The sequence below is a fragment of the Lepidothrix coronata genome, unplaced genomic scaffold (assembly GCF_001604755.1).
Source record: "Lepidothrix coronata isolate B3197 unplaced genomic scaffold, Lepidothrix_coronata-1.0 Scaffold212, whole genome shotgun sequence".
Lineage (NCBI taxonomy): Eukaryota > Metazoa > Chordata > Aves > Passeriformes > Pipridae > Lepidothrix > Lepidothrix coronata.
Window position 1 is genome coordinate 339795 of NW_016690392.1, and position 26816 is coordinate 366610.

The window sequence follows — 26816 nt, forward strand, 5'->3', positions numbered from 1 at the left end:
TCTGTGCTGACACAGCTTCTGGTTCTGATTTAGGAGCTGGTGTGTTTTCAGCTTCTTGGCTACAGGGTGCAGATTTACTCAGATCTGCCTTCAAACCCTGCAGCAGCAAGAACAAGCAAAGGCTCCCATGATTTCCTTTGAGAAGAGTGAAAAGCTCTTTAGTACAGTAGTACATCAATGTGAGGGAGGGATGAAAGACTGGAGGAACTGCTTTCTACTCCCATTCTTTCCTGGAGTAGGGCAGGTGTAGGCATCTATTCCAGGGCAAGGCATAGGGACAAGGTGGCATTTAAAAGATGCTTTCTCACTTCAATCAAACTTACATAGAGCAACTCATGTGGTTCCTGCATTCAAATAGGCCACAGGAAAGAGGAAGCTTTTAATAAATCCCTTCACTATTTTGCTTCCAGGCCAGAGCTTCTTCTATGGGCTATTCTAAGGCCATACCTGCCCAAACATCCTCAGTCAGTACTGGGATGCATCGGCTTTTTAATTAAAAGAGAGGTTAATTGTGAAAAATGAAGGTTATTAAATGGCATGTTTAATTAAAAAATCTAAGAAACATGATCCAGAGTAGGACAGAGAGAATTTTAAAGCTTTAGCTGGATATGCACAATTTGATTGAAATAACTAAAAGCCCAAGGGCACCTTTAAATTGCTACAGGTGACAGTACCAACACAATGGACATCCTCAGAGTGGAACTTACAGTGTGTTGAGGTTCTTCAGTCTTCTGAAGGCTCCAGGTTGTATCTCCTTGATGTGGTTGAAGCGTAAATCTCTAAAAGCAGAAGACATAAACAGGCCATTAGCAATAAGCATCATCCCCATGAGGAAGGGAGGAGGGCTGGTGGGAGGGTCTATCACACCAGGCCTACATCAACAGGAAAACTGGAGACAAAGACCAAGGAACAGAGTGGAGAAGGAGTGGCAACAATGGTTGGGGTCTGCTCTTGTCTGCAGTGAGCTGGGCCAAGCCTATATTGAGAAAATTCTATAGTCTAATTTCACAGAAAACTGAACACTGAAAGGACTCAGGTGATCATTTCCATGAGCAGCAGAAAAGGTCTCCAGCAAAACACCCCAAGTTGAAGTGCAATTACACTTACATCTCATACTAATTTGTAAGGGAACACTCATCATCACGTGGACCCGTATTTTAGCTCCCTAGCAAACCTATCTTTGCCCTAAAATGGTTAAATCTGCTCAAATAACCTCATATAATAAGCATTTCCCATTTTGCTCCACGATGCTCCAAGACTCACAACAGCTTATCGCTGCCTGCATTTCAAATTTGTGCCAACTTCAATTAGAATTACTGGACCCCAGGGGATTCTGGCAATTTCCAAGGGCTGCCCACGGAACTACATCAACTTGGAACCCTAAAACATGGGGTTTGGATTGCTAATGAGATAATAAAATAAGAGCTAAGTGGTTTAACCTGGTTAACCAAGTAGAAACACTTCTATAGAGACTGTGCATTGATTTGGCACCTTGCACAGTCCAGTGTATTATAACAAACCACAGAAGGCTGACAAATGGGGTTTGCTGCAAGTTTCTGTCCAAAGCAAAACAATGAGGTTGATTTTTTAATCCTACACTGCTTGATCTATCCCATTTAGAGAACACACAGCTATTTTTCAGTTTAAGGCAGCCTTTTAAGGGCATTTGCTTTAAGAGGAAAAATACACGAGTTGCCCATCATTCTGGTGGTAACTTACACATGGAAGCAGAGTTTAAAATAATAATTCTACAAATAGCTACAAGTCCAACACTTATTTTTAGACAGGCATCAACAAGAATTGTGGCCTTTATAAAATTCAGATTAGAAAGAGGTGCAGTCCTTGCAGGTGAGCCCAAAGTGACAGGGAGTATCTGGGGGGGCTGAAACAGCTTTGAGCGAGTACTTGGGAAGAGGCTACACAATAAGTAAAGCTGATTTTATTTTAAGATCGTAGAATCACAGACTGGTTTGGGTTGGAAGGGACCTTGAAGATCACTCAGTTCCAACCCTCTGCCATGGGCAGGGACACCTTCCACTATCCCAGGTTGCTCCAAGCCCTGTCCAACTTGGCCTTGAACACTTCCAGGGATGGGGCAGCCACAGCTTCTCTGGGCAACCTGTGTCAGGGCCTCCCCACCCTCACAGAGAAGAATTTCTTCCTAACACCTAATCTAAACCTGACTTCTTTCAGTTTAAAACCATAGTCCCATGATGTAATGTTTCTTAATAATACAGTCCCATGATGTAATGTTTCTTAATTTGCAAACTTAGTAGTTTGCAAAACTAGTTCTTTTACGCCAAAAAGTGCATAAGAATGTTCTTACTTTTTAGGCAGAAAATGCATGGCAATTTTACTCACATTACACTGAAATATTAAATCTCTGCCTTGTTACCCCTTTGTTATCAGTGAATGCAACAGAACACCGGCAAGTGGACATTGTCTTTTCTGTTGTGTTTTCCATTTAACTTTTCCACTTTGACCAAAGGAATCAGAAGACTGATACAGTAAGAAATCTTTCCCCTCTCTTAGTGGTAAATACTGCACACAGAAAAGTTAGAGTGCAGAAAGAAACAGAGCTTCAAAGTATTTCAAGAAAACGTTTCTAATTGTAATTCACCAGCTCTGTTTGTCCACTGCAAACTGCAGTCCCAAAGGATCATCCTTTGGAACTGTAACTTTTAACTTCACCTTTGACATTTTCAGGTGTGTTTGGCTTTATTTGCATTGCTTCAAATGCATTTTTCTTGCCCTTCTTCTTGGAAGGAGTTCCACATCCTTCTTCCCTGATGATGTGAACTTGAAGGTGTCTTTACAGAGTTTTCAAGGCAATGACTGACACCATAAAGGCAAACACAATTAAACATTGGCAACAGTGATAGCACAATGTGCTGCCTGTTCTCCATGGCCTCACTAAAAGGAAATGAGGAAAGACTAGACCATGAAAAAAGGTGAAGAAATACAAACTTGATTTATACACTGCAATGCACAGATACCAACTCTGCCTGCCCTGGGGGGTTGTAAAGGGCTGTGTAATTAGTCCAGGCAGCTGGCTACAGGTAATAGGGAACATTACAAATCCATGGAAGGAATATACAGGGGTCAGGGCTGGAGCTGTTGATGCTCATGGAAGGCAGCAGGGAGCAGGCAGTGAAGTGTAAAATACCACTCTGGGTCACAGGCTGCAGGCGGGGAAAAAAACCCTACAACTATTTTAATGACCAAAGACAACTGCAATCCTTCCCAGCCCTCCTTCACACTGAGGCACTCAGCTCCCACAGCTGAAACAAAAAGCAAAAGCCAGAACGACAGGTAAGAGAGAACACCTCTGAAAACACAGGAAAAAATAAACCACTGATGTGGATGTCCTTGAGCAGCCAAGAAAGTCCTTGGAGATGCAGAGGAACCTAAATCTTCCTCTTTACCATGTAAAAGCCCCAATACTTTGGCTCATCCACAATGTTTTCTCTCCAGACCTTGCCTTTAGCCTAAAGCACCGCTGGCAATGAATGTCATGGAGGGCTGCACTGGGAATTTCCTGGCTTGCCTGTATTTGATTGAGAACATTCCCCACAGAGTTTGCCTCCTCTTACACAGAAACACTTGTTTCTCTCTATTCCCAGGGCGCTTATTCTGGAAATTTACATTTCTTTTCAGGAACAAGTGTGCTTTTCACAGGGACCCACCACACAGCTTCTCCCATGCCCAGCTGCTTCCAGCTGCCCTGTGCACCAGCAGCTGGGCTCCCTCACTCCTGCCTGCTCCTTTCTACCTGGGAATTTGCAAAATGGAGAGAAAAGTTAAATTCCTTGTGATTTAACTCTCTCCCATGTTTTCAAGGCCAGCAGTCTGGGATTACAAGATACCTTCCCACAAGGAACAAAGGGAATTTCTGATGCTAAAAGATATCCCAGATTCTCTTCTACCTTCACATACACAGAGTGCTCACTGGAGGCCTGGAACAGCAGCTGTCCTGGGTCACCCAATACTGATCCCTCTGGACAACACCAGCTTGACTGGCTCAGCAGAAAATCTCACCAAACCCTTGTGCCAAAGCACCACAGCTCCGACAGGAAAGTGAGCTGGAATACATGGATAGTCTGGGATCTGCTATAGAAATAACTCGCCTTTTCTGAATTTGGGAACTCAATCCCATTACAGAGGCTACACAGAAGGCCAGAACTTGCAAATGGATTGGGAAATGGGTCTTGACAGAAAGACACTCCAATCTGTCTGAGGATCTCAGCTGCTATGAGAACAATCATCCCTGCAAGCACTGTGAAATAATTATCAGTGATTAGCATATAAAATAATCAATGCCTTTTACAAGAAACTTTCACTTTGTTTAATCTATTGAGGCTTTCACAGACTCGTGTATTACTATGTTAACTAAGCAGATAATTAGCTACAAAAGGCATTTTACTGCAGTTCCATGGAAATTACTGGGTTGGTTTCATGGAAGCATCTTTTGTGCACAGCAGTAATGCTGACAGTTCTGGAGCATTTCACCCAGAACTGGTTGGTAAGTGGCAGCCACACAATCATTACCAACAATGACACAGAGAGTAAAGGTGGTTTTACAGAGGTAAGATGTTGAGGTTCCTTCCAGTGTTTCCTGAGGAAGGCAAGGTGTGAAAGACATCCTAAACACATCCTAAAAATATCCTATAAGTCAAGTTTCCATATATAAGAAGAACCAGAACATTTACCAGAAAAACGCTCGTTTCTCTTGCTTATCTGCAGAACATCAGAGTCAGCTCTGCAGGTTCCCCCATCCTGCCAAAATACTCCAGTCCTGGCAAGAAGGGAAAACTGCCTTGCTCAGATGGAAATGAAGTCTTCCAGACTCACTGTCATCAGCTCCCAAACTCAGGAATGTCCCTCTCCCACACGAGTCCCCAAATGGCTTTAATAAATGACAGCCTTCATCTCCCAGTCCCTACATGGACAGCTGAGCGCTGCCATCTCTGCAAGGCAGATGAGGAGACTGTGGGGAGGCTCAGGGCTGGGGGCTTTTCCAAGTCCTGGCTATTTTGGGGTGTACCAGCTTAAGACATTAAGATTTGACTGTTCAAAGAGTGAAGAGGAAGGAAAATATGTTCAGCATGGAAATACAAGTAAACGAGACGACGGGATCATGGTTGAAACAGTAGAGAGCGAGCAGATGCAGGGCTGTGGTTCCCTGTTACACTGCCACACCACTCACATTTTGAAGTTTTAGGGGACGGCAACACTAGATTTTAATTAAGAAATTACCACAGGCATTCCTGAATGCAGCTTTTTAAGATTTCAGCTCCCATAAACAGGAGTCAGATTTTCAAAAGGGCTCCCTCTGCGTCACAATCCAGCAGCCAGTCTATCAAGCTGGTTTGATCCCACATTTTCTGTGCATGTAAGCTGGTGGGAATGCTATGCTTCAGAGCCTGGCCTGGAAGGCAGTGCCAGGGCAGGAGGCATCTGCTGGTGCCTCATCCCTGGTGGAATCATTTCAACTGACACGTGGCATCCCTTTAGCTCCTGCCAGCAGGACAGGAGCAAAGAACATCTCCAATGCATAGTTTTGGTCCTGGACACATATTCAAGAAGGAAGATTACATAAAAAATTATTGAGGTCATCAATCTTAGATAATTTGAGCTATTATTTATTAGCAGTGGGTATGGAGTTTAGGGTCTGATCCTACTCAAACCAGCTGAGTCTATTCTTGGGAATTCCTGGCACCCAGGAGCAGGACTCTCTTAATTTAATGCCTATTTCCTTTGCACCATCTAGTCAAGATATTTCCCATCTAAGATGAAGACAAACTTCCCTCCTTCTGAAGTGTGTTCTGACCCTGATCCAGAGGAAGTAAAAGAAACTCTTTAATATGCAGGATAGGTGTCAAGTCTTTCGCTTTTTTAAAATCATGACCATTTAAGTTTTTATCCAGAATACACACACAGTTCTTCCTTAAAAAGCAGATGATAAAATCCCAGTATACCTATGGAGAGAAGGATGTGGTGAGGGCAATGAAAATACAAATAACTCAAGTGGGAACCTGATGCTGAAGCACTGGGAAGTTCAGTGAAGGCAGGATTCCAAACACTTAAGATAGCTACAATCACAAGAGTTAGGATGCTTTCATCAAAAGATGCTGGAATGTTTCTAGAAGGAAAATATGTTTTAAGTGCCTTCCCTCCCCATTTTCCTTCCAATGAAGGTACTTCTATAAATAGAAGATAAAGAAAATTTTGGTCACCTCTAAAAGGTTTACTAAGGATTAAATTCTGCAGTGAAAGTAGCCAGAAAGAGATCCCACCTGGCACATGCAGAACGTGTGGGTGTGTGTTTAATGGCTGCATATAAGACCATCACACACTGAGGAAATGAGTAATCCATTCTTCAACCCAAAACACACGACAGAGACCACAATGGGAGCAGCATTTCCAAGAACTCATTTGCTCAGTAAACCTTTCCCCAACAAATGTATAAAATTCCCTCTCAAAACTATGCTCGTTAATAGCCTAAGAGAGATACACCCTGTCCTACTCCAGCCTTCCTCCTGCGGGAGGAAGAGAGGAACTGAGCAGCCACCAAACAATAAGCACAATGATGAAGGGAAACAAAACTTGTAAGCTGGCCATGCTTACACTGCCCAATTAGCAGCCAGGTCTGTGAACAACTGGGTCACCTTCAGTTCATGCCAGCAATGTGCTCAGATCCCAGATCCTGCCCCGTCTTTGCCTGTGCCCTCAGCTATGTTTCTCTAGCAGGACTCATTCATTATGTGCTCTGCATAATGCAGAAAGGAGAATAACCCATGGATAATTGGATTGCAATCCATTAGCTGCCAGCCAGAGGGGAACTTCTTTCCGTGGATTTCTTCCACTCGTGCCCGCACGTTTCAAAGCTTATTGTCTTAAATGTCACAGTGTAGAATAAATGATGGAAGGTTAAGGATCTATTCAAATTTTTGGAGTGTATGTTCCACAGCTGCTCCCCTCCTTGGGCTGCTGGCTAAAAGAACTGCCTGAATCCCAGCAATAACCAGCGGATCACATCTGGATAATCATGTTCCAATTGAACAGACAACGGCCAAAATACGTTTGCAGTTCTACACCACGAATTTTTATAGCTTCTCTGTACACGTGTAGTCATTCCTGCCATCCTATCATTCCTGCCATTCTATCCTCTGCTCAGGATAAAACCAACAGACTTCATTACCAGCGATAAATGGTCTGCTGCTAAAACCAGACACTGGGCCGGATCCTCAGCTGTACCCAGCTGGGACTGGGAAGGGAGGAGGGAAATGGCAACCAAAGAGGAGCCAGTAACAGCTCATCAATCCTGGAACTGGTTCCATGCCAATCCCAGCATCGCTCGGAGAAGGCCATGGGCGGCTCCGAGTTCCGCCAGCTGGCTCCAGCCCCGAGGGGGCCATCTGCCAACGGGGCTGGTGAGGGACAGCGTGTGCCAGCGAGGAGACTTCCCCACTCTTCCAGGATTGTTAGAGAGAGGATGGCACGGAGTCACGGAGGTCAGAAAGTCCCAAACTCCCAACTTCAAAGCAAACTCCATCTGGAAACTGCAGCTGTTCTGCAAGGGAACCGAGCTGGAGCCTGGGATCGTGTTTGGAGCTGCAGTCACAGACTCAGTCCTACTCATACCGAAGGGTAAGTGTGGAAAATATCCCACATTTTCTACTCAGAATAACTCCATGATCAAGACTATTCTTGCTATAATTCTAAATGTTCAGTCTGACACAACAGTCCTCCCAGGAGAAAGATTAACATACCAAAAAGCTGGAGTAGTCAGGGCTTGGTTAAGAAGCATTCTTTGATCTTGCACAATTCAAAAAAAAGTTTAATTATTCAAATGTTATTTATAATAATACAATGGGACGCTGGCTGGGAAATGCATTTACATACATTAGATCTTCAAGATAGCCAGGAAGTCAGGATTTTTACTTGCCACACACCACACAAAGGCACATGATCTGCCAACAGAGAGCACTCACCAGGCTCATGTGTCTTTATATCTTTGGGGATCTCTGCTTACCAGTATGGGGTTTGCTTAAAATTATGCAGACAGTAGTAAAAGAGAATAAACCAGATAAATTGCCTTAAAAAATACTGGTCTACAGTCACCTCATTTTGGAATATTACTACTTTTACGTCTCACACCTGTACCATTTAGTTAATGTTTTAAAATCCAGGTTCCCATTCAAAGTTCTTGCTCTTCTGTTAAACTAAATAAACCTGTTTTCCAAATGGTTAAGCAGGGAAAACATGGACCATTTACAAGCAGTGCACATGCAAACCAGTTAGAGCAGAAGAGAGGGAATTAGGGTGACTGCACTGGAAAACCCGGTCACCTTTCTAGATTCAGTTTTACAGGCAATTCAATGCAGCCTCCATCACAGCAAGATACTATCTGGAATTTTACTAAAGCTGCAAGGCCAAGCATGGGCCAGGGTCAGGGTTTTGCTCCCTGCAGCACAGAGAATGAAGTGTGCTGCTGCCAGAGGGAGCAAATGTGACAGCAAATGTGGCCACATTTCAAACACAGAACAGAAATTAAGCTTTAATGAGCTCAGAAATATCTCAGTTCAGCCAATGAAACAAATTTTTCCCCTCAGTAAAAATCCATGTTTAACCAAGGAGGAACCAGTTACTTTGCTAAAATCAAACAATGTCAGGGTATTTGAAATATTTTGATATTTCAAGATGCAGAGGAATAAGAGGGAGAAAAGCTTTGGTGACAATTGGAAGAGCCAGACACTGCGAGTTGGTGTAAGTGCAGATCATCCCTACCCAGTCTGCACAGTACTGAGCAGTGTCACACTGTAAATAATCACTCCATCAACAGCCCAAGGAGAGAGAAAGCTTTGGCAGCTGTAGCAAGTGTGGACCTCATCCTGTGGGTCACTAATGCTAGAACCTCTGTGGTCTCCATCCATGAAAGCAGGACTGGATGGCAGCAATTCAATGCCAGCATCCTGCCCACATCATGTTCCTCAGGCTGCAAGCAGAGAAGATGCATCAGCAGCATTAGTGAGATGTCTGTGGGAGAAATGCTGGTGTGGATGTGCCAGCTGAGATAAAATTTAGTTTGTTACAAGCAGCTCATGTTGAAGAAGTTTTACAACTGGCAGCAGTTTAAGCAGGATGAGTGCAAAGATTAATTTTTGACAAGTCTTTCCAACTATTTGCAAAAAGGGTCTTCCAAGCCAAGAGATCAGATAAGAACAGCACAAAGGGAAGCACTTTGTCACATGCCACTACATCTCAAACCCACCTTTAGGTTCAGGATTAGTTTAGAATCACAGGGAAGTGCTCTTCTGCCTCTCTCAGTAAGAGCTATTTAGGAGTCTCCAACCATTATCCATCCTTTTCCTCCACCTTTCCTGTTTGAATGGACTAAGCCAGCAGCTCCCTCACTCACAGGTACTTTATTTCTCAAGGAATCTGTGAGTTATCACAAGCATTACTTTTCAAATAACCCTTAAGTTTGGTTTGCATAGTTGAGATAGAAACTGTAAAACCAGTACTTAAAAATTTAGGAATGAAATGGTGTTGTATGTACCAGGAAAGGATAGAGACAAAAGCCTGAACTGCTTTATTTCCTCTCTCCCCTACACCCAAAGCTTTCTAAAATGCAAACTGCATGCATTTCTATAAGCTCAGTTTAATATTTATGACTTTTGATTCTCCAAAACAGTCTTCCAGTGCTTGCCCTGGCATTATTCTTACAAAATTTTTCAATTCCCTCGATTGTCCCATCAGCAATTAACTGATGCCAAAAGAAGCAGTTTCTGTTTTGTGTTTTAAAAGCACTAAACAGTCTGTGAGGCTGGGAATTCTGCAGAGGTAAAAAAAAAAAAAAAAAGGGAAGACAAAAGTATGCCTTTGGCCTTGACTCTTTTTTTTTTTTTTTTTCCCTTCTTTCTAAAGACCAAGCAGGTAGAGAAAGGCAGTAAAATGAAGTGGTTACTCACAGAATGTTTGTCTGGGGCGGGATCTCGGGGATGGTTTCCAACATCAGATGCATGCATCGCACCGTGGTCCTGAAGCACAGGCAGCGACTGGGGCAGGAGCAGGAGAAACCAGGCAAGAGGAGAAAACACAAAAAGCCTCCAAGAGCTGAAGGTTTGATGAGCATGGTGTTTGCTGGAGTGCATTTGCCTCAATTCTGAACTGCAGGGAGCTGACAAAAAAAAAAAAGTTTCCCAGCCCTGAGGTCCAGGAGGAGGGGACTCATCAGCATGTGTTTGCAATTAAATTAAGGCAGTTTGACAGTCCAACCGCCCACCCCCTCTGCCATTATGCACATCACTGAAGATCAGACTGTCCCCACCCCTCTTTAATTGTGGCGCTGAAATATAAACTCTTAATTTTGATTTATTTTCGCCTTGGTGCTTCTTTCGAACAGCAAGTTAACTCCTCACCCTCCTCCTGGGGCATTTGTCTGACAGCAGAATGCACCTTCATGGACAATGACCAAAAAATGATCCCGTGCTTCCAGAGCTGAGCTGGGATGCAAAAGATCCAGGGTCAAGGTTTTTATGTCAAATTTTTTGCCTTAGCACACTCTGAAAACTAAGGAGAGTGTCTTATCCAACAGCCTGTCAAATGTGTTGGGCACTAAGACTTTTAGGATAGAGGCTGTCTCTTATTACATGGAGTTATAACATCCAGCAAAAATACGTTTCCAACCGCTGATGGGAGTGTGGAATGCTACAGATAAGTGATTTTAAAAGGGAGATCACTCACAGAGATAAATAACCTGCAAATAAAGACAAATCCCCATCCTGCAATCTCTAAAGTTTCTTACACAGAGTAAAAGCTGATTCATTTCAAAGACCTTTTGCCAAATACAATTTCTTTCTATAAGGATGCCATTTGGAAAAATGTCAGGATTTTGGAGACATTAAAGGCAACTGAGGGGTGAAAAGGGAAAGAAACACTGAAATCAACCGAGTTTGAACTGTAGGAAATTAAGTCCTTTGTTTGTTTCTCCCAGTGAATGATAAAATTGAGACACAAAAGGCAGGATTTGTTCCCATCTGAATTAATCACCTTTGTAAAGAAGCTTGGACTGAAACCAGCTTGTCTTTAGGTTTGCAGTTATTACTACACAAGGTCTTAAATGTGTGGGTTTAGCATGAGGGAGGCACTAACACACATTAGGATATAAAGGTACTTGAGGAAGTACAAACACATCCACATTACCTGGACAATCAAATGAAGGTTTCCCATGAACCTGCACATCTGCTTTAGACTGTAATCTAAAAAATAATTAATGTGACAGAGAAGTACTTAACAAAATTGACATTTATACCTTCCCGGTTCTCTTCTCCCTTCAGATTCTCTGTCACTTGATCATTTGGGGAGTGCGTTGGGTTTGGGGTTTCACCTAAAATTTCATGTCATAGAAGGTAAAATCACTATTTTTTTTCCAGCTATAAAAGAGCATTATACTGCAGGTTTTCTGCCTCTAGTCCTCAGGCAATCTGCTATTTGTTTGCCTGGACATCACTTGGAAATCTAAGCAAGTTTGCTGAACTCATCTGCTCCCCCTGTGGACCCGACTCATGGTTTTGGGCAGAGTGTCCTCTAGCGGCCACCCAACCCAACCTTCCAAAAACGGGTTGTAAAAGGCCAAACTATCAGCTTTAGCCTTTATCCCAACAACTGGTAGCTGAGATCAGAGTGCTCCGTGTGAATATGACAGCTTTTACTTCCAATTTGAGATGTCAAGCGCATTAGAAGCACATCCTCCATGTGCATCAGACAACGCGTGTTATGTTTAAGTCTTCATGACTAAAGTTCTGTTGATTGCTCCCCACATCATCTCTTTCCAAACTACACTGGTCTCTGTTAGGACAGGGTAGCAGAGCTACTTGGGAGCTGCTCGGTAAGGAAGTTATTTCTAGGAAAATAAACAAAACTGCTCTCTCCAAACCACACCCGAGTATTTTGGACTCATTATTTTCCCTGGCACATCCCGGCCACTTCGCAAATACGGGGCTTTTGCCTCCTGCCTCCGTTACATCTTGGTGCATAAACTCTGAGCTCTAAACCACCCCTCTGCAAGAACAACAACAACAAAAAGTCCCTTCTAGGTTTATTTCTATTGCAGCAGGAGAGCTGGGCCAGGCCCCACTCAGGTTTCCTTACGTACCGTCTGGAATCGTATTTCAGCGCCCGGCTGTGCCACGGGGGCAGCTGCAGGAAGGGTTGATGGGTATTTGCCCACTACTTTGTAGGCATGGGATCTTCAGCCAAGTCAGCAGATTTAACAGCAGCCACAGGGAATAATTCGAGTGCAAAAAGGCAAGTGGTGCAACCCCCACATTTTCTTAGAAGCAGATCTTCCCTTGAACTTGAACCCTACCTCTCCCACTTTGCTTATCTCCCCTCCGCGACAAATGGGATGATTGTGGGATGTTATGAAACACCAGCAATCCCAGTCCCCTTACTCTCACATTAATTTATCTGATTTTCCATCAACGTGAAAAATTGTTTAAAAGAGTCTGCAGCTCTGAGCAAGAACCAGAAATTAACTCCTGAGCAACTGGAATTAAAGTTAACCCTTACGTTCCATGCTCCAGCATTTCCAGCCTCTTCCACACAAGCTTTTCAGACCTGTAGAATGCAAGGAAGTTTGGGGGTTTCTCTCAGGTGTGTTTCTCCCTCCCTCTCCCCCCACCTTTGTTTTAACTATCAATTCTGTCCCAGTAGAAAGACTTCCCTCAGGGGACCTACCCCCTCCCTACATCCCAGGGAATTGTGATGGTTTACGTTTTGCAATGAAGTGAACATAAACATTATCTGACAAATTTAATTTCCTCAATACCATTTCCATGACACATCCATGGCTTTCCAAAGCAGAAAAGGATTTTGTTTCAGCAAGCATCACGTGAAGGAAAACATTAACGTTGAACTAATCTCCTGTTATAGCTGGTAAAAGGACATTTATCATACACACAGATGACAGGAAGAAACACACAGACAGGCAATTATCCTATGGAATAAAGGTTAACAGATTCATTTAATTAGCAACAGCTGTATTTGCTGTTATGATCAGTTGCCTACCACAGCTGAAGCCAAAATATTATCCCCAGTACCAGAGAAATGAAAGCCTTGAACACACCTCTCAAAAATCTGCATTAATTAAGCACTGAAGCGGAGCCCAGGGGACAAGAGGGGAGCTGCAGGTCAGAATGCATGGAATAAACTCCTGCCATGTTTGGTTTAGGCAATTCCTTGAAGTACAGAAATCAACTGAATCAACTCTGGGTATCTGTTGTCCACAGGTTGATCAGCCAGGTAAGTGAATTCACTCTTTAACTGTTCTGATATACACTAAGTCCAGATCAGCTGTGTGTGTGCTGATTCCAAAAATCATCTTGCACAACTGCATTACATAAAGGTTTGGAACTCATCAGCTGGGCAGGTTTCTTTTGAGATTATATTCTGAGGAGTTCATCTAAAACTGTGCACCTGCACCAAACGTTTTTTCTAGTGTTCTAGTGTTTTGCCCTTCAATTATGGAAATAAGTACTTATCTACAAAGTATTCTAATCACAACATGATGCAAAGCCATGTTAAGAAGGCTAAAAAGTCTTTACTGAATTTATTGATACAGAAACACTTATTAATAAAGTTTAAATTGTGTAACACTTCTGCATGCCTCAGGCCAATTTAACTCTAGTTTCAATACAGAGATTTTTCAACTTACACACTCATGATTAAAGCAGCCTGAAGTTCAGTTCTTTTCCAAATTTACTGCAGGACTGAAACCTAAAAGGAGTCACAATAAAAGTGATGACTACTTAGAACACAAAAGGAAACAAAGCAGGTACAATTCCTAGACAACTTACAGACTATACAAACTCAGCTCTAACACAATTCCTCTACTAGAAATGCCTACAAAACTACAGTGCAAGTGCTTGTGCACAGGGAAAATGTATTTACAGTTCCCCCTTATTTACAGGCTATTAGCAATACTATTTCACAGTTATATTACACATAAAATTTCTACTATGTTTGTTTGGACCTGTGTGTTTTTGGACAGGGGGACAATTTGACAACTTAGAACATAAATTTCCTGTATATATATATTTATTTATTCAACTTCATCCAGGAAAAAAATAGCAGTATTTATGCATCTTATAGAAAGCTACAAAAATCTAGCAAATGTAATAAAAAAGGCAAATCTGGTGAAAAATCCAATAAATTATCTTTTACAACTGCAGTTGGGATGGGGAATAAAAACCAAACAGGGATAAATGAAAGATAATTCTCCCTCAACTGGTCAGCTCTAACAGAAGCTCAGGAAGGCTTACTAGTAAGAACCTGAAGTTTAATGTCATTTTTAAAGGAACTCTTTAAAAGTTTAATAATTAAACCAAAGGATGACCTGGTAGCCAAAAGCAGGAGGCACCCTGAACTACAGAGAGGTGTGGAAATTGTGCCATAATACACAAAGGCACCCGGTATGACACCTATTAAGCAGAAACATCTAACAAATACAGAGGCCACAGCCTTTGGGGGAGCACAGAGAATAATGACACGTAGATTAAGCCTCTCTTTACCACCATATTCAGGATATTCATCTGTGGGAAGAAATCCATTGCAGTTGCCAGAATTACACGGTGGGTATGTGCATGTTTACAGGAAACCATCAGCTCAGTGGCCACAGAACTGCCCTGCTTAAATTACAGAAATAAAAACCTGAGGGAGCAAGCTAATTTGGGGTGCCATTTAGACCAGAAGTGGAGACTTAGGAAACCAGAGGCAAAACACAGCCTGTGCCTGTGTTATGTGCCCGCAGGCACAAGATACAGTATTAGGAGATGATATTATCAAAGATACACAGAACTCCTATGAAGCAAGGAAGAGTTCTTCACTTCGGGCTCAGGCATACAAGAGTTATCCATTTATTTTCAAAGCCACACAAAACTTTGAAACACTATTTATCATGAAGCAAGTTGTGCAACTTGGGACCATTAACCGAAAACCCGGCGTATTTTTGGCAAGACAGTCTTTCTTTCATTGCTCCTCAGAGAATGAGGAGACAGCACATACACACACAAAAAAAAAAAAAGATACCAAAGTGATACCAACTTTAGTGCTTCAGATGGGGCAATGCCTTAACACAGCTGCACCACCTACTGAGAGGGAGCCTTTCATCCCCCCCAGCTTTAGGAGTATTTCACATCAACACAAACTCAAGTTTCTTTCCAGCCTTTACCAGTTTAGGCAGATTTTTCAAACAGGCTGAGCCAAGTAAAACTCTTCTAAACATGGTATTTTTTTGTCCACAGACACTGTGGACTCCCCATCCCTGGAACTATTCAAGGCCAGGCTGGATGGGGATCTGAGTAACCTGGTTTAGTGGAAGGTGCCCCTGACCACCACAGGGGGTTGGAACGAGATGGTCTTCAAGGTCCCTTCCAACCCAAACCATTCTGTGATTCTATAATTCCACGGTATCTCCTTCCACCACCACAACGGGAAGACTTGCAAACAAAAATCAGGGCTCACACCCACAGAACTGCAGAGTGTCAAGTCCTTCCACGTGAGCCTGTTAAAACACGTCTTCGTCGTTGCAGGAATGAAATAACGCACCAAGCTGAGCAACCTGGTTGCACACACCGCACGTGCAACTCGTGTGCACGAGCTGTATTCCAGTCAGCTCACCTTGCCACAGCAGGGGCATACACAGAACACCTAAAAACTGCACCAGTCTGGCTTTCTAGACTGTTTCCACGTTCTAGACACCCTCCAGAAAACTGTATTGGGCTGATTTACCTCTCAGGCTGGCGCTCTGCACTTCACTCTGTTCAGCCCAGATGACCACACTTATCTCACACGACAGCAAAACCCCACAGATTCTGCTTTCACAGTCAGTTTTCACAAACTCACTGCTCTGCAGCTCCTCTCTACCCTCTTCCCCATTCAGAATGACTCTGTAAATGTTTCCAGAGACCACAGTCCCAGCTCTGACAACCCCTGCAACCTGTCAAAGTCAAGCAAGCTTTGCAATTCCTCACTTTGCCTCCATCGCTTTAAAAAAATAAAAAAAAACACAAAAAAACCCCAACAACTCATTCACTAGAACAGGTGGTTCCCATTAAGAAAACCAGTATTCTGTAAAACACTTTTACTTTTTACTGAAAAATTAAATAGAGTTTATAAGCAAAACAGAGCAACCAAAGTGGAGCTGATGCTTTCCTTCTCATTCAAAACCTGGATGCCACAAGGGTAATGCCAAAAATTTCTTTCCTTTCTGTAAAAGTTGTGCTTTTTCAGATTACTGGAAGAAACTAGATTGGCCAGGTCAGGTTTTACTGATAATCTTAACTGTCCATTAAACACACACCATGGCAAACCCATGGCAGGTTTAGTGGGAGAGAGCACAGACAGGAAAGGTCTTTGGGGAACTGCTTAAGAGTTTTTCAAAACTGACATTCAGCAGAGAAGCCATGAAATTTTTAAGAGTATCTCTGTGCAGTTAGTTTCAAGGGAATTAAATCCTCCTTTCCACAAGCAGCTGAGCATTTCACCGACTTGCTTCCTAAGGAATCCCTGCTGTAGGATAAAACTATAGCACACAACTGAGAAGGACAAAGAAACTCAAAAAAGCTATAATGTTGAAGTTTACAGCAGCCACATTCCCCAGCCTACTGCCTTGCGTGGTCACATTTGCAGGCAAGCAAGTGGTGTACATTTGTCAAGCCCTAAGAAGTACTTTATTTTCTGCCTAATTCCCACTCTCTAGAAGAAGGAAACTACTTCTCCCTGTAATAAAGCAAGTAATACTTCAAGGGATCGGGCAAAGGCAGACTCAAGACCTTTTCTCTCAAAAAGTTTACAGGAGGGTCTGGCTTTAGTTCAGAGGGTTTGGTTTCTTCCTCTTCCTGCCTCTCCTCCTCCATGTCCTCGCTGTTGTTGTTATCATCTGACGGGCTGGAGATCCGGCTGGCGAAGACCTCTTTGTCCAAGAAAACAATGGTCTCCATGCGCCGGCGACGGACACGCCTCCGTTTAAATCTCGGGGGGTTCTTCAGCCCATTCCCAGTTTTGCTCATCGCTTCCTGATGAATTATTTTCTTAATGGTTCCTCGGATGGCGATGCGAGCCAGGTCCTGCAGGCTGCGAACGGCCACGGGGGCTGGAACGAAACAAAACCCGTGAGCAGACACGGAAAAACTGCCCCCCCACCCCTCCCAAAAGCACTCACAGGAAAAGTTCTGTTTGCTCAAATTAAATCAGGCCATTTGAAATCCCTGCTGCGATTACACAAACAGCTCTATTCAACTCCTGTCAACTCAGATAAACTGCACTGCAACTTTCCAAACAAAATTTAATTGCGCATTTGTCTCATTAAAAAAATTGCCTGTTTTGATCTCAAGTTCTCAATTATTTTAAGATACACATCTTAAAGATCATAAGAATGCAGACTTAGCAACCAGAACTGTGACTGTTTAATTACTTAGAAAAAGCTACTTTCCTACTGTAGATAACTAGACATGAAGTTTATTTAACTCTTCCATAAAATGATTTTTCTATTGGGCTGTTACTTCAGCTTTGCCAAGTTCTGTATTTATAAAACACAAGTACTATTTATGCTCTTCAAAAACTGCTTCAGACTTACTTAGTGGGAGAAGACAGGATGGAAACCATTTTGTAGAAGAAATTATAGAAGCATACAATAAGTTACTGTACTGAAATATCTCCCACAGTAATGGTTTGGAAGACTGTCCTGTCTTCTGCACGTATTTGCTGCCAGCCCATAAATACATGACATAACTCATAGAGCACAAAGAAAAAAATGTATTAATACACACACATTCATGAACTAAAATGAACTAAAACTGAAACAAAAAATCCCTGTCTTCTACCAACAACTAAGCTTTCCTGGGACCTGAAGGAAGCAGAAAAAAATTTACATGTAATATATGTGCAGGTCTCACTATAAAGCAACCTACACGCAAAACATGCTGAAACATGCACTCAGTGGACTTTCCAGCACAGTATGGATTGTTTCCCGAGCTCCTTTCTGTCATGCAGACACCTTTCCAGAATAAGACCAAAGCCTGACTAATCTCTTTATGAAGGTATCTCTGCCTTCAGAGGCTTCTCGACCCTGAAATCCTAATCTAGAGATTGAGGCCACTGATACAACCTGCACTTCAAAAAGCCAACCAAGAAGTGCACAACTTGTATTCCTCAAGCATTCCAGCTTCGGGATAATTCTGAATTGCTGTGGGATGAGGGCCTTTGAGTAGATATTTTATTCACAGGTCCTGAGTGTGTATTTCCCATTGAGAACCACGACAATACATAATTCAGGACTGAATTGTCTGCACGTGCAAAAACAACAACCAAACATCCCTCAAAGTTCAGGTACAATTTCACAAGAAATCATTTGTATTTGGAATGATGGCCTAGTGGAAGGTGTCCCTGCTCATGGCAGGGCTTTGGAACCAGATGATCTTTAAGGTCCCTTCCTATCCAGGCCATTCTATGACTCCACAATTTAGAATCTATTTTATGCAACTCCCATTCTTGCACAAGACAAAAAGGAAGCACTTGGAGTAATTTTCCTTGAAAGGATTCCCAGGGATGTCACACAGCTCACAGCCAAACAGCAGAAGAAACTCCCCCATGCTCAGGAATGTCTGTACTCACGCAAGTGAACAAGCCTTGATTTTCCTGAATCTGCGTGGTTTGGCTGAATCAAAGGAGCAAAAGAAACAGCAAGAATCTTCTTGGTCTCCCAGGCAGAAGGACCAGTACGAGTTATCTTAGTCAACTAAACCAAAACAAGGAGATTATTGTCCATTGTGTGAACTACAGTGAGATTTTTGTACAGAAAAAAATGAACAAATGACTTTTCTGTCTGAACAAGTGGTTAAAGTACTGGAAGCTACAACAGTAAAAGGTGATAAGGAGAAACACTGGTGGGTTTTTTAAAAAAAAAAATAAAAAACAGGAACTTCTTGCAGGATTAGCCCCAAGTAACTCTTGCAACAGAGCAAGGGCACTGGCAGTTTGGGACATTGCTTTCCCAGACCTTCCTCCATTCTGGGCCAGAGCTGCTGTGTCTGATGCCTGAGAAAACTCAGTCACCGATGAACATTCACTCCTGAAGAGGTCTGCAGATCACTGGATTTATGTTCCAGCTCAAATTTCTTGCACTTGCACTGCACTCACTGCACACCATCGTACTGGGAAGGAACCCTGCACCCTGCTCCTCTGTACCCTGACAGAGAGAAAAGGTCAGACACCTACACCTCAGCCCATTAAAACAACACATCTTTACACCAGAGAGATAAAACTGAATTGCAATCTTGAGCTCACACATGGGGCTCTTGCCCACTTTTTACTAAAAGGCTCCATTGACACTTGTAAATAGAGACATCTTGCAGGCTCTTTCACAAGCCAGTTGGGATATGCAAAATGTTGTATTTTGTCATCAAGCCCAACACTAGATTATGTAATTGAACAAAGCCTTGCATACATTTTCTGCAGCATGAAAGTAAAATTGCAATTAACAACAGACTTCAATATGTGAAAGATTGATAGAACTATAAATTTCCTCAATATTATGAATGTGCAGAGCTCAGTTTCCACTCATAGTGAAAACCAGTGCACTTAATGATTTCTTCAACCTGCTACAAGGGCAAGATAAAGGAACAGCTATTGACCAAATCAAGATTAGAATTAGGAATAACTGAAAGAGAAACAGGAGAAGAAAGGCACTCAACCTTCTCTTCCAGAGGCATGACAAGAATTCCCCCAACTTTCAAGAGGTTCTTCATGTAGTCCTCGTGTTCCTTCTGTACTCCAGCACCACAGTAAACACGGTCATACTGAGTGCAGTCCGGGGAAATCTCTAAACAATTGCCAGTAACAAAGGATGGCTCACAAAATTCAAATCTGAAAGTGAAGACAACTTGTATCAGACAAGAATAATACAATTTATCCAATGAATTATCTTCAAAATTCTGAAAAAACTAAACTACAAAAGACACTTGGAAAAAACCCTCAGTTTTACAGGATTTCTCCTCCAAAGCCCACATATTCTAGACATTATTGTAACAGAACAGAGCTAGAAGTCTCAAAACCGCAGAACAATGAGGTCAGAATTCATGGATTAAACTCTCCAAAGGATAAGGATGCATAATTTCATACTTGAGATGCAGGGAACTCTTCAGAACAAGCTATTTTTAGTCACCTGATACTGACTCAGTTATAATATGCAAATATAAATATTAGACCTCTGATTGCAGACAAAAAAGTCTTTTAAGGACTGCACCTGGGTTTATTGTTGCAGTTTCAAAAGCTGGCTTTGAGATGTGGGGAACTATCACCTGATGCTACAGAATTATGCTTTGCTGAAGCCAATGGAAGTTTTGCCATTAGCTTCAAAAGAACTGTGATTTTACCCTTCACAAAAAAAAGGGACCTTTTGCCTACAGCATTTCTGACTCAGTGTAAAAGAAAAATGAATGATTCTATGATGCTTCTGCTTTTCTTACGCGCTCCAAAACTACATCAATTTTAAGCCCTACATTTATGAAGTTGTACAACACATCCATTCTTCTACTGGTATCTTGAGTGGCAGCTCAATATAGCATCTATTTATTCCTAAACACTTCCTGAAGCTTTCTGGTTTTGCAAAGCGTGCTGGACATTCAGAGCAGCCAGTGAACAGTTCCTGCACACGGTGTTCCAACAGCACAACCCAGCAGACATCACTCAGCAATGCCAACTTTCCAGTCATGATGATTCCTGAATTCAGCTCACTTTTGCTCCATAGCTATATTTGTCTGGAGAGAGAAAAAAAGTCTTCCTTAAAACATCTATTTAAACAATAGCAACGTGACTCTGAAAAAAAACACCCAGCCGAGCACCATCCACGCCAAAAACCGTCAGCCTGCTGCCAACATCCAGAAAATACAGCCCTCTCATCAGCAGCTTTCCAGTACAGCAGGAGCAGCACAAGGCTGAGTAGTCTAAAATCCAGCATGTAATGACTTTAATTTTCTTCCTCCCAGGAGAGGAGGATATCAGGTATCCACAGATGCTTCGCTTCCCCGTCTGAACAAACTGTGCAATGGATCCAAAAATATGACAGCTACAACTTTTACTGCTGAGGTTACTATTGGCAGTGGTTATCTTGCTGGAAAGTTATTACTTGTGACAGCAGCAAAATGGAGGTTCTAAGGAAGAACATCAATCAAATCCCAAGCAGTTTTAGTACCAACTTAATCATCTTAAAACTACCTCCTTATTTTAAAACGTCATTTTTCTTCTTTTCTGATAAAACATATTAGGCCACCACAGAAATCAGTTCGTATTCTCCTCCTCACCGTGCACGCTCCCAGACCACAAAAAGAACAAGTATAGTTAATTTCAAGTTTCGAGCTGTTACTGCAAGTGCATTTCAAAACAAACAAACTTCCTCAGCTCCCTCTAAGCCCTGCAGCATCAGCACGGCTATTGAAAACACAGCAAACACTTCAGAAACTCCCCCACAATACACGGGCTTCGAAGGTCACACACCGCAGCTCAGCAAGCCTAAGGAGCCCGAATCCTCAGATTACCCTGAATCCAGAGGGGCCACACGGGAGCCAAGAACTGCCACGACTAAAGCCAAACGCACAAAATTAACCCCAACAGGCATTTTGCTCTCACTTGTCGAAGCTGTCGCTTGTTTTAATGAAGAAGTCCAATTTCTGCTTCGCGTATTCGATCACGTCCGAGTGAAGCTCCACGCCGTGGTTAACACCAAAGGGACCTGCAAATGTGGAACACCAGGATAAAGGGAACAGGCAACACCACGAAATCCAGCAGGATTAATACAGTTTGGGTTACTTCCTGGAACAGATTTTCCCGTGAGTGTCAGACAGTCAGTGTTTGTGTAGGGTCAGCTCTCTTAGCACTACAATGGGAATTGCAACCCTATACCTGCAATTTCTGGTAGCAAATGAGCCTGTCTTGCACAATTGATTCTGACTCATTTGCTCTCAACTATGCAGGAAACTTCTCCATAGCAGGGAAGCACTGCTGCCGTTGCTGCAAAACCTGGAAAAAAAATTCCAAGGCAGAACAACTGCCTGCATGTTTTAATACATCCCTAAAAAATTTCATATTATTTTTATACCCCCTTGTTGATATGACAAGGAATCAGGAAAAGTCATCATCCACTGTACTTCAATTAACAGCAAAAATAAACTGGGAGATACAGAAGTTGTTCTGCACTTGTGTTTTTTATTCAGAGCTGACAGGGTAATTTTTGAAAAAATTCAAAAGAATACAAAAGCCCTGGAGTTACATATTGGTATCCCTGGTAATCTCAACAACACTAGGAGAAAACCACAAATGGGAGATGGGAGCGAGACTCTACCCTGAGAACAAACATCTCAGCAGTTAAAATTCTTGACACCCACTAAAGGGAAGTTTGTACCCTACAGCCATTTGCTATCTATCCTGGCAGCACAGCTCTGACTGAGACACCCCAGGGTGAATGGAAAGGGCACAACTGCACTTGGGTGATTTGCTTTGTGTCACTGTAGACGCGGTCACAAAATCAGTTTTGCTGCACTCCGTGTTTTCCAGAGAATATTCCCACCCGTCTGCTAGTGAGTGTCAAAAGTGGACCTCAAACATGTCTCAGTCTAAACAGCACAGTGTGAACAGAAACAGGCCCAGTGCAGGTGTAGTCACAGCTTTCTGTGGACATGCTTAATACTGGTTTCAGCTTTGTACTCCTGATCTGGGGTCATCCTTAAGAGGAAACTAACCCAAGTTCATGTTCCTGCAGGAATCCCCTACAGCCACCTCTGGAAATACATCTGTGCCTGTTCTGATCTGCCACAGAAATCTGGATCCCACCTGGTTCCAGAGAGAAGGTTGCAAGAACCCTGATAAACAAGCTGGATTAACGCATTCTTTACTTTCCCAGCTATCTTTTAGTTCCATTACTTGAGGGATGATTCATTCCAGATTTCAAAACATGTTTTTCAAAATCTAACGCAAACAAGTTAACGTGATCGAAAAGGTATTTACCCAAGATGAGTCCAACCATAGAACTCAGATAACCAGTGCCACTGCCAAGATTCAGAAATGACAGCCCTGGTTGCAGATCCAAAGCTTCCATCACCTCAGAGTAAATGCACGGTGCTGAGAGATGAATATTCCCATGCTTCCATGCCAAGTCCTTGTAGGCATTGTCTTTGAACTCTTCCAGGTAGTAATCTGCTCGATCAATGGCTCGGAAGGCCTGTTCCACCAGTTCTGTCCTGATGTATTGTGCTTCCTTCAGGTTATCAATTAATTCGTCGTTATCTTCTCCCGCACTCACTGCGCCTCCCATCTTCAGCAGTCTCCTATAGACACTAAAAGTAAAAGAATAAAGGAGGGTGAGGAACAGAACGTGCACTTCAACACTAAATTATGCTGCTGTCTGTGAAGTACTTTGAGAGAGACCTTTTTGTACTCCCAAGGAGCACAAGCACTGGAAAAACATCACCAGCAGCACTCCCAGCCCCCATTCCAACAACGGAAAACAAAATGCAGCAGATCTGGCATCCAGTACCTGACACTAGTGGGGGGGTGGGGGGAGAAGAAAATCACAATAGGCAATTTCAATGTGCAAGTTCTGTCTTCAAACACTCCCAACGTTTTACCAGCTTTTCCACTGAACCCTTTTATATAAAGGATTATTCCAGCTCCTGTGTTCGTAGGTCATTTTTCACTGCAAGCCCAACCAACAGTGCAAGTTTGACTGTCTGTCAGAATTCTGGCCACCAGCAGACTTTCTATCTCTAACAGCATCAATTAAGAGACTAAGACACAGGCAGCAAATCCAAAAAAATCTCAAATTACATTTTCTTTGAACGTGCATCAGGGCGTTGATATCACAGAGGTTAAAAATGCCCAACAATTCTGATGCATCAACCTTGCTTACTTTAGCAAATAAATGCACTTTCACACAGCTCATCTCTAGAGCTTGAGCCACCCCCATTAGTAAAGCACTTAATGATACAGCAACTGCAGAGAGAATTTCCACTGCAGCCTGTGGAATTTCTTAGGTCCTCTTAAGCCCTAGATGAGCTCACCTTCAATTTGGTAACTCCTGAGTGACAGAGATCTCTGAATTACAAACACTTCTGACTTCACTGACACCATCATGGACCTATTCAGGCTTGTGGGTGTGGGGTAAGGAAAGGAAACGCTTTCCTTGACCGTGCATTACACTACACATGGTTATAATGCTTCATGTAGTTAAACAGCTACAGGTTTTAAAGGAAGAAGTATAGGGGGAGAAGAACACAGAAGAACTTATCACTCAGAATTAACCTAGCTCTTCCCCCTTTCTCATATCTTAAGAAAAAAAAATCCTTTCCAGAAACCCCAACATGACTCTTTCAATGCATTTATTTACAATGCCTTTCCCTGCTCACAGTAATAACCACAGAAGCAGCAGCTTTGGAGTTCATTCCTGGGATCAGAAGATCTGCCTACAGCAAAATTGCTGGGAGTTTATTTGTTACATTCAGCAAGAGCAAATTATAGACTTTCGTTTTCAGAGGAAACAAAGAAAAGCTGCAGGACTCCAAGGAAATTTCACAGTTATTCAAATAACATGCCATTCTGATTACCTGGAGAGGCACACAAAACAGGATATACTTAGGCAGGGACCTCGAGCCAGTTTTTAATCCATTCATGTCTCAAAACACATCAATCCAGTTCAAGACCATTAATAAAACTTGAAATAAAAAGCCACCCCTCTCCTTTCAACAGTGACTCCTTCATTTTCTCTCCAAAAAATGATTGTGTTTTATTACTTCACAGTGGAAACACATCAAGTTGAAGGCTCAGGTGGGTTAATCTACCAATTATTTTTCCCCCCTCTTCTTACATACTCAAAACCTCTGTGCATTTGCACATGTAGGGTTACCTGAATCTTTGTTCAATTCACTTTATGTAACATTCCACATTAAAACACTCTCTTTTCTGAGGGTATTGATTCCCTTGAGTTTCCTCTACATATTTTGTTTCTTAGGCTTGCTTATTTCTGCTACTCTTTCTGCCATTAAAAAAAAAAATCTTGATTTTTAGGTTTAAACTAAGAATACAAAGTTGTGCCTTTAACAGTGTTCCACTTTGGATCCCCAATAAATTCCTCCTCATATACGTGAGCCCCACTGGGGCAACTGGTCTGACCTGGTTTTAGCTCAGCTATATGAACAAGTGTTTTTCCATGTTCTACAACATGGAACACAACAACAACTGTTGTCTGAAACGGTTTTTTTAACGAAATGGAACATCCGAGCTGTGACAGGCATAAAAAATAATCAGTTTTACTGGACATTAACTTAGTTCCAATAAAATCACTGTTTTATGTGCAGAACTCCTGACATTCGAATTCCTTTTAATGTAATCCTATATATTTCTTTAACTTTGTGGGAACCAAGACTGTGGGTAGGGCTTATTTTTAACAAACTTTTCAAAAGAAAACCCTCTCCCTCCACAACAAGCCCCAGCTGGAATTTTTAAGCAAAACCAAGAGGTTTCCACAAATCCCAGCCAGGGACAAAGTTCACTGCGCAAAAATTCGCTGCTCCTACAACAACACGGACACCAAACCCAGCAGCGTTTTGGTGCTGAAACACCCCCCGGGGAAACGCCCCCTTCAAGAAAAACAAAACAGAGAACAAGGAAACAGAAAGCAGAAAACGAACAAACGGGAGAGGAAACAAACAAACAAACAGCAGAAAACAAACAAAAGCAGAAAAACAAACCAAGCGACCGGCCCCACGTGAGCAGGTGCGTTCAACCTGAAAGCAAACCCTGGAACTGGGGCGATCCCTCCCTCCCGCTGCAAACAAACACCGGCGGGGGCTCGGGGGACGGCTCCGAACAATGCACGGGGCGCACAAACGCAATTCCTCAGCCCCAGCAGGTCTCCAGGGCAATCCCTGCTCTGCCATAACGCGCTGCAGGAAGAACAGCGAAGGTGGGGTTATTTACTGATTTAATAAGAAAAGAGGCACCTGAGCGGCCGCGGTTCGGCTCCGCTCGGCTCCGTTCGGTTCGGTTCGGCTCCGATCGGCTCCGTTACGTTCGGTTCGGTTCGCGTCTTTTCGGTTCGGTTCGGTTCCGCTCGGCTCCGTTCGGTTCGGTTCGGTTCGGCTCTTTTCGGTTCGGTTCGGTTCGGCTCCACTCGGCTCGGTTCGGCTCTTTTCGGCTCCGCTCGGCTCACCCCAGGCCGGCGCGCTCGGGGCTGTAAACACTGCCCAGCTGAGCGCCGGCCGCGCCACTGCGCACGCGCGGCGCGCACCACCGCCGCGGCCTGGGGGGGGCGCGTGGAGCACACCACTGCTGTGCCCGGAGGGGGGCGCCGCGCGGGCCGTACCAGGAGGGGCCGGCGCGGGGGCGGATTGGGCTGTACCACTGCGGGGCTGCGACCGTGCGGGAGCCGCAGGGATGGATCCCGGTGGGATTCTCCGTCGGACATGGGGAAATCTGCCAGCAGCTTCTCACAGAACACACCCCTGTACCCCCTACCCGTCCCCTCTGCCAAAACCTCGCCATGCAAACCCAATGCAACGTACCAGGAGCAGACACAGACTGGGAGTCCCTTCTGTCCCATCTGTCCTGGGAACATCTCCCAGTCCCAGTGTGGCTGGTTTCCTCCAGCCCTGTGCCCTTCCACCCTGCCCTAATTGCCTGTTCCCAGCACGGGGCTGCGTTTCCACGCCTGCTGCTTCAGCTCATCGCCCAGTTCTCCCAGTCCTTTAATGCCCACAGTGACA

General features: G+C 43.3%; 1 protein-coding gene across 1 annotated transcript; it reads right to left on the reverse strand.

Moving 5' to 3' along the window:
- Positions 1-14898: 14898 nt before the first annotated feature.
- On the reverse strand, positions 14899-26315 carry PCMTD2 (protein-L-isoaspartate (D-aspartate) O-methyltransferase domain containing 2). The gene is made up of 6 exons (XM_017833177.1): positions 26055-26315; positions 23065-23393; positions 21691-21793; positions 19758-19929; positions 18679-18802; positions 14899-17158 (listed from the first exon to the last, which is right to left on the reverse strand). Exons 2-6 carry the CDS (start codon positions 23369-23371, stop codon positions 16776-16778), a joined length of 1089 nt encoding a protein of 362 aa, XP_017688666.1. The 5' UTR covers positions 23372-23393; positions 26055-26315; the 3' UTR covers positions 14899-16775.
- Positions 26316-26816: the final 501 nt, after the last annotated feature.

Coding starts and splice junctions, on each gene's coding strand:
- PCMTD2 (XM_017833177.1), bottom strand. CDS start 23,371: ATGGGAGGCGCAGTGAGTGCGGGAGAAGATAACGACGAATTAATTGAT. Junction 21,794..23,064: donor TATGGTTGGACTCATCTTGG/GTAAATACCTTT, acceptor CCACATTTGCAG/GTCCCTTTGGTGTTAACCAC. Junction 19,930..21,690: donor ACAAGCGACAGCTTCGACAA/GTGAGAGCAAAA, acceptor CTTCACTTTCAG/ATTTGAATTTTGTGAGCCAT.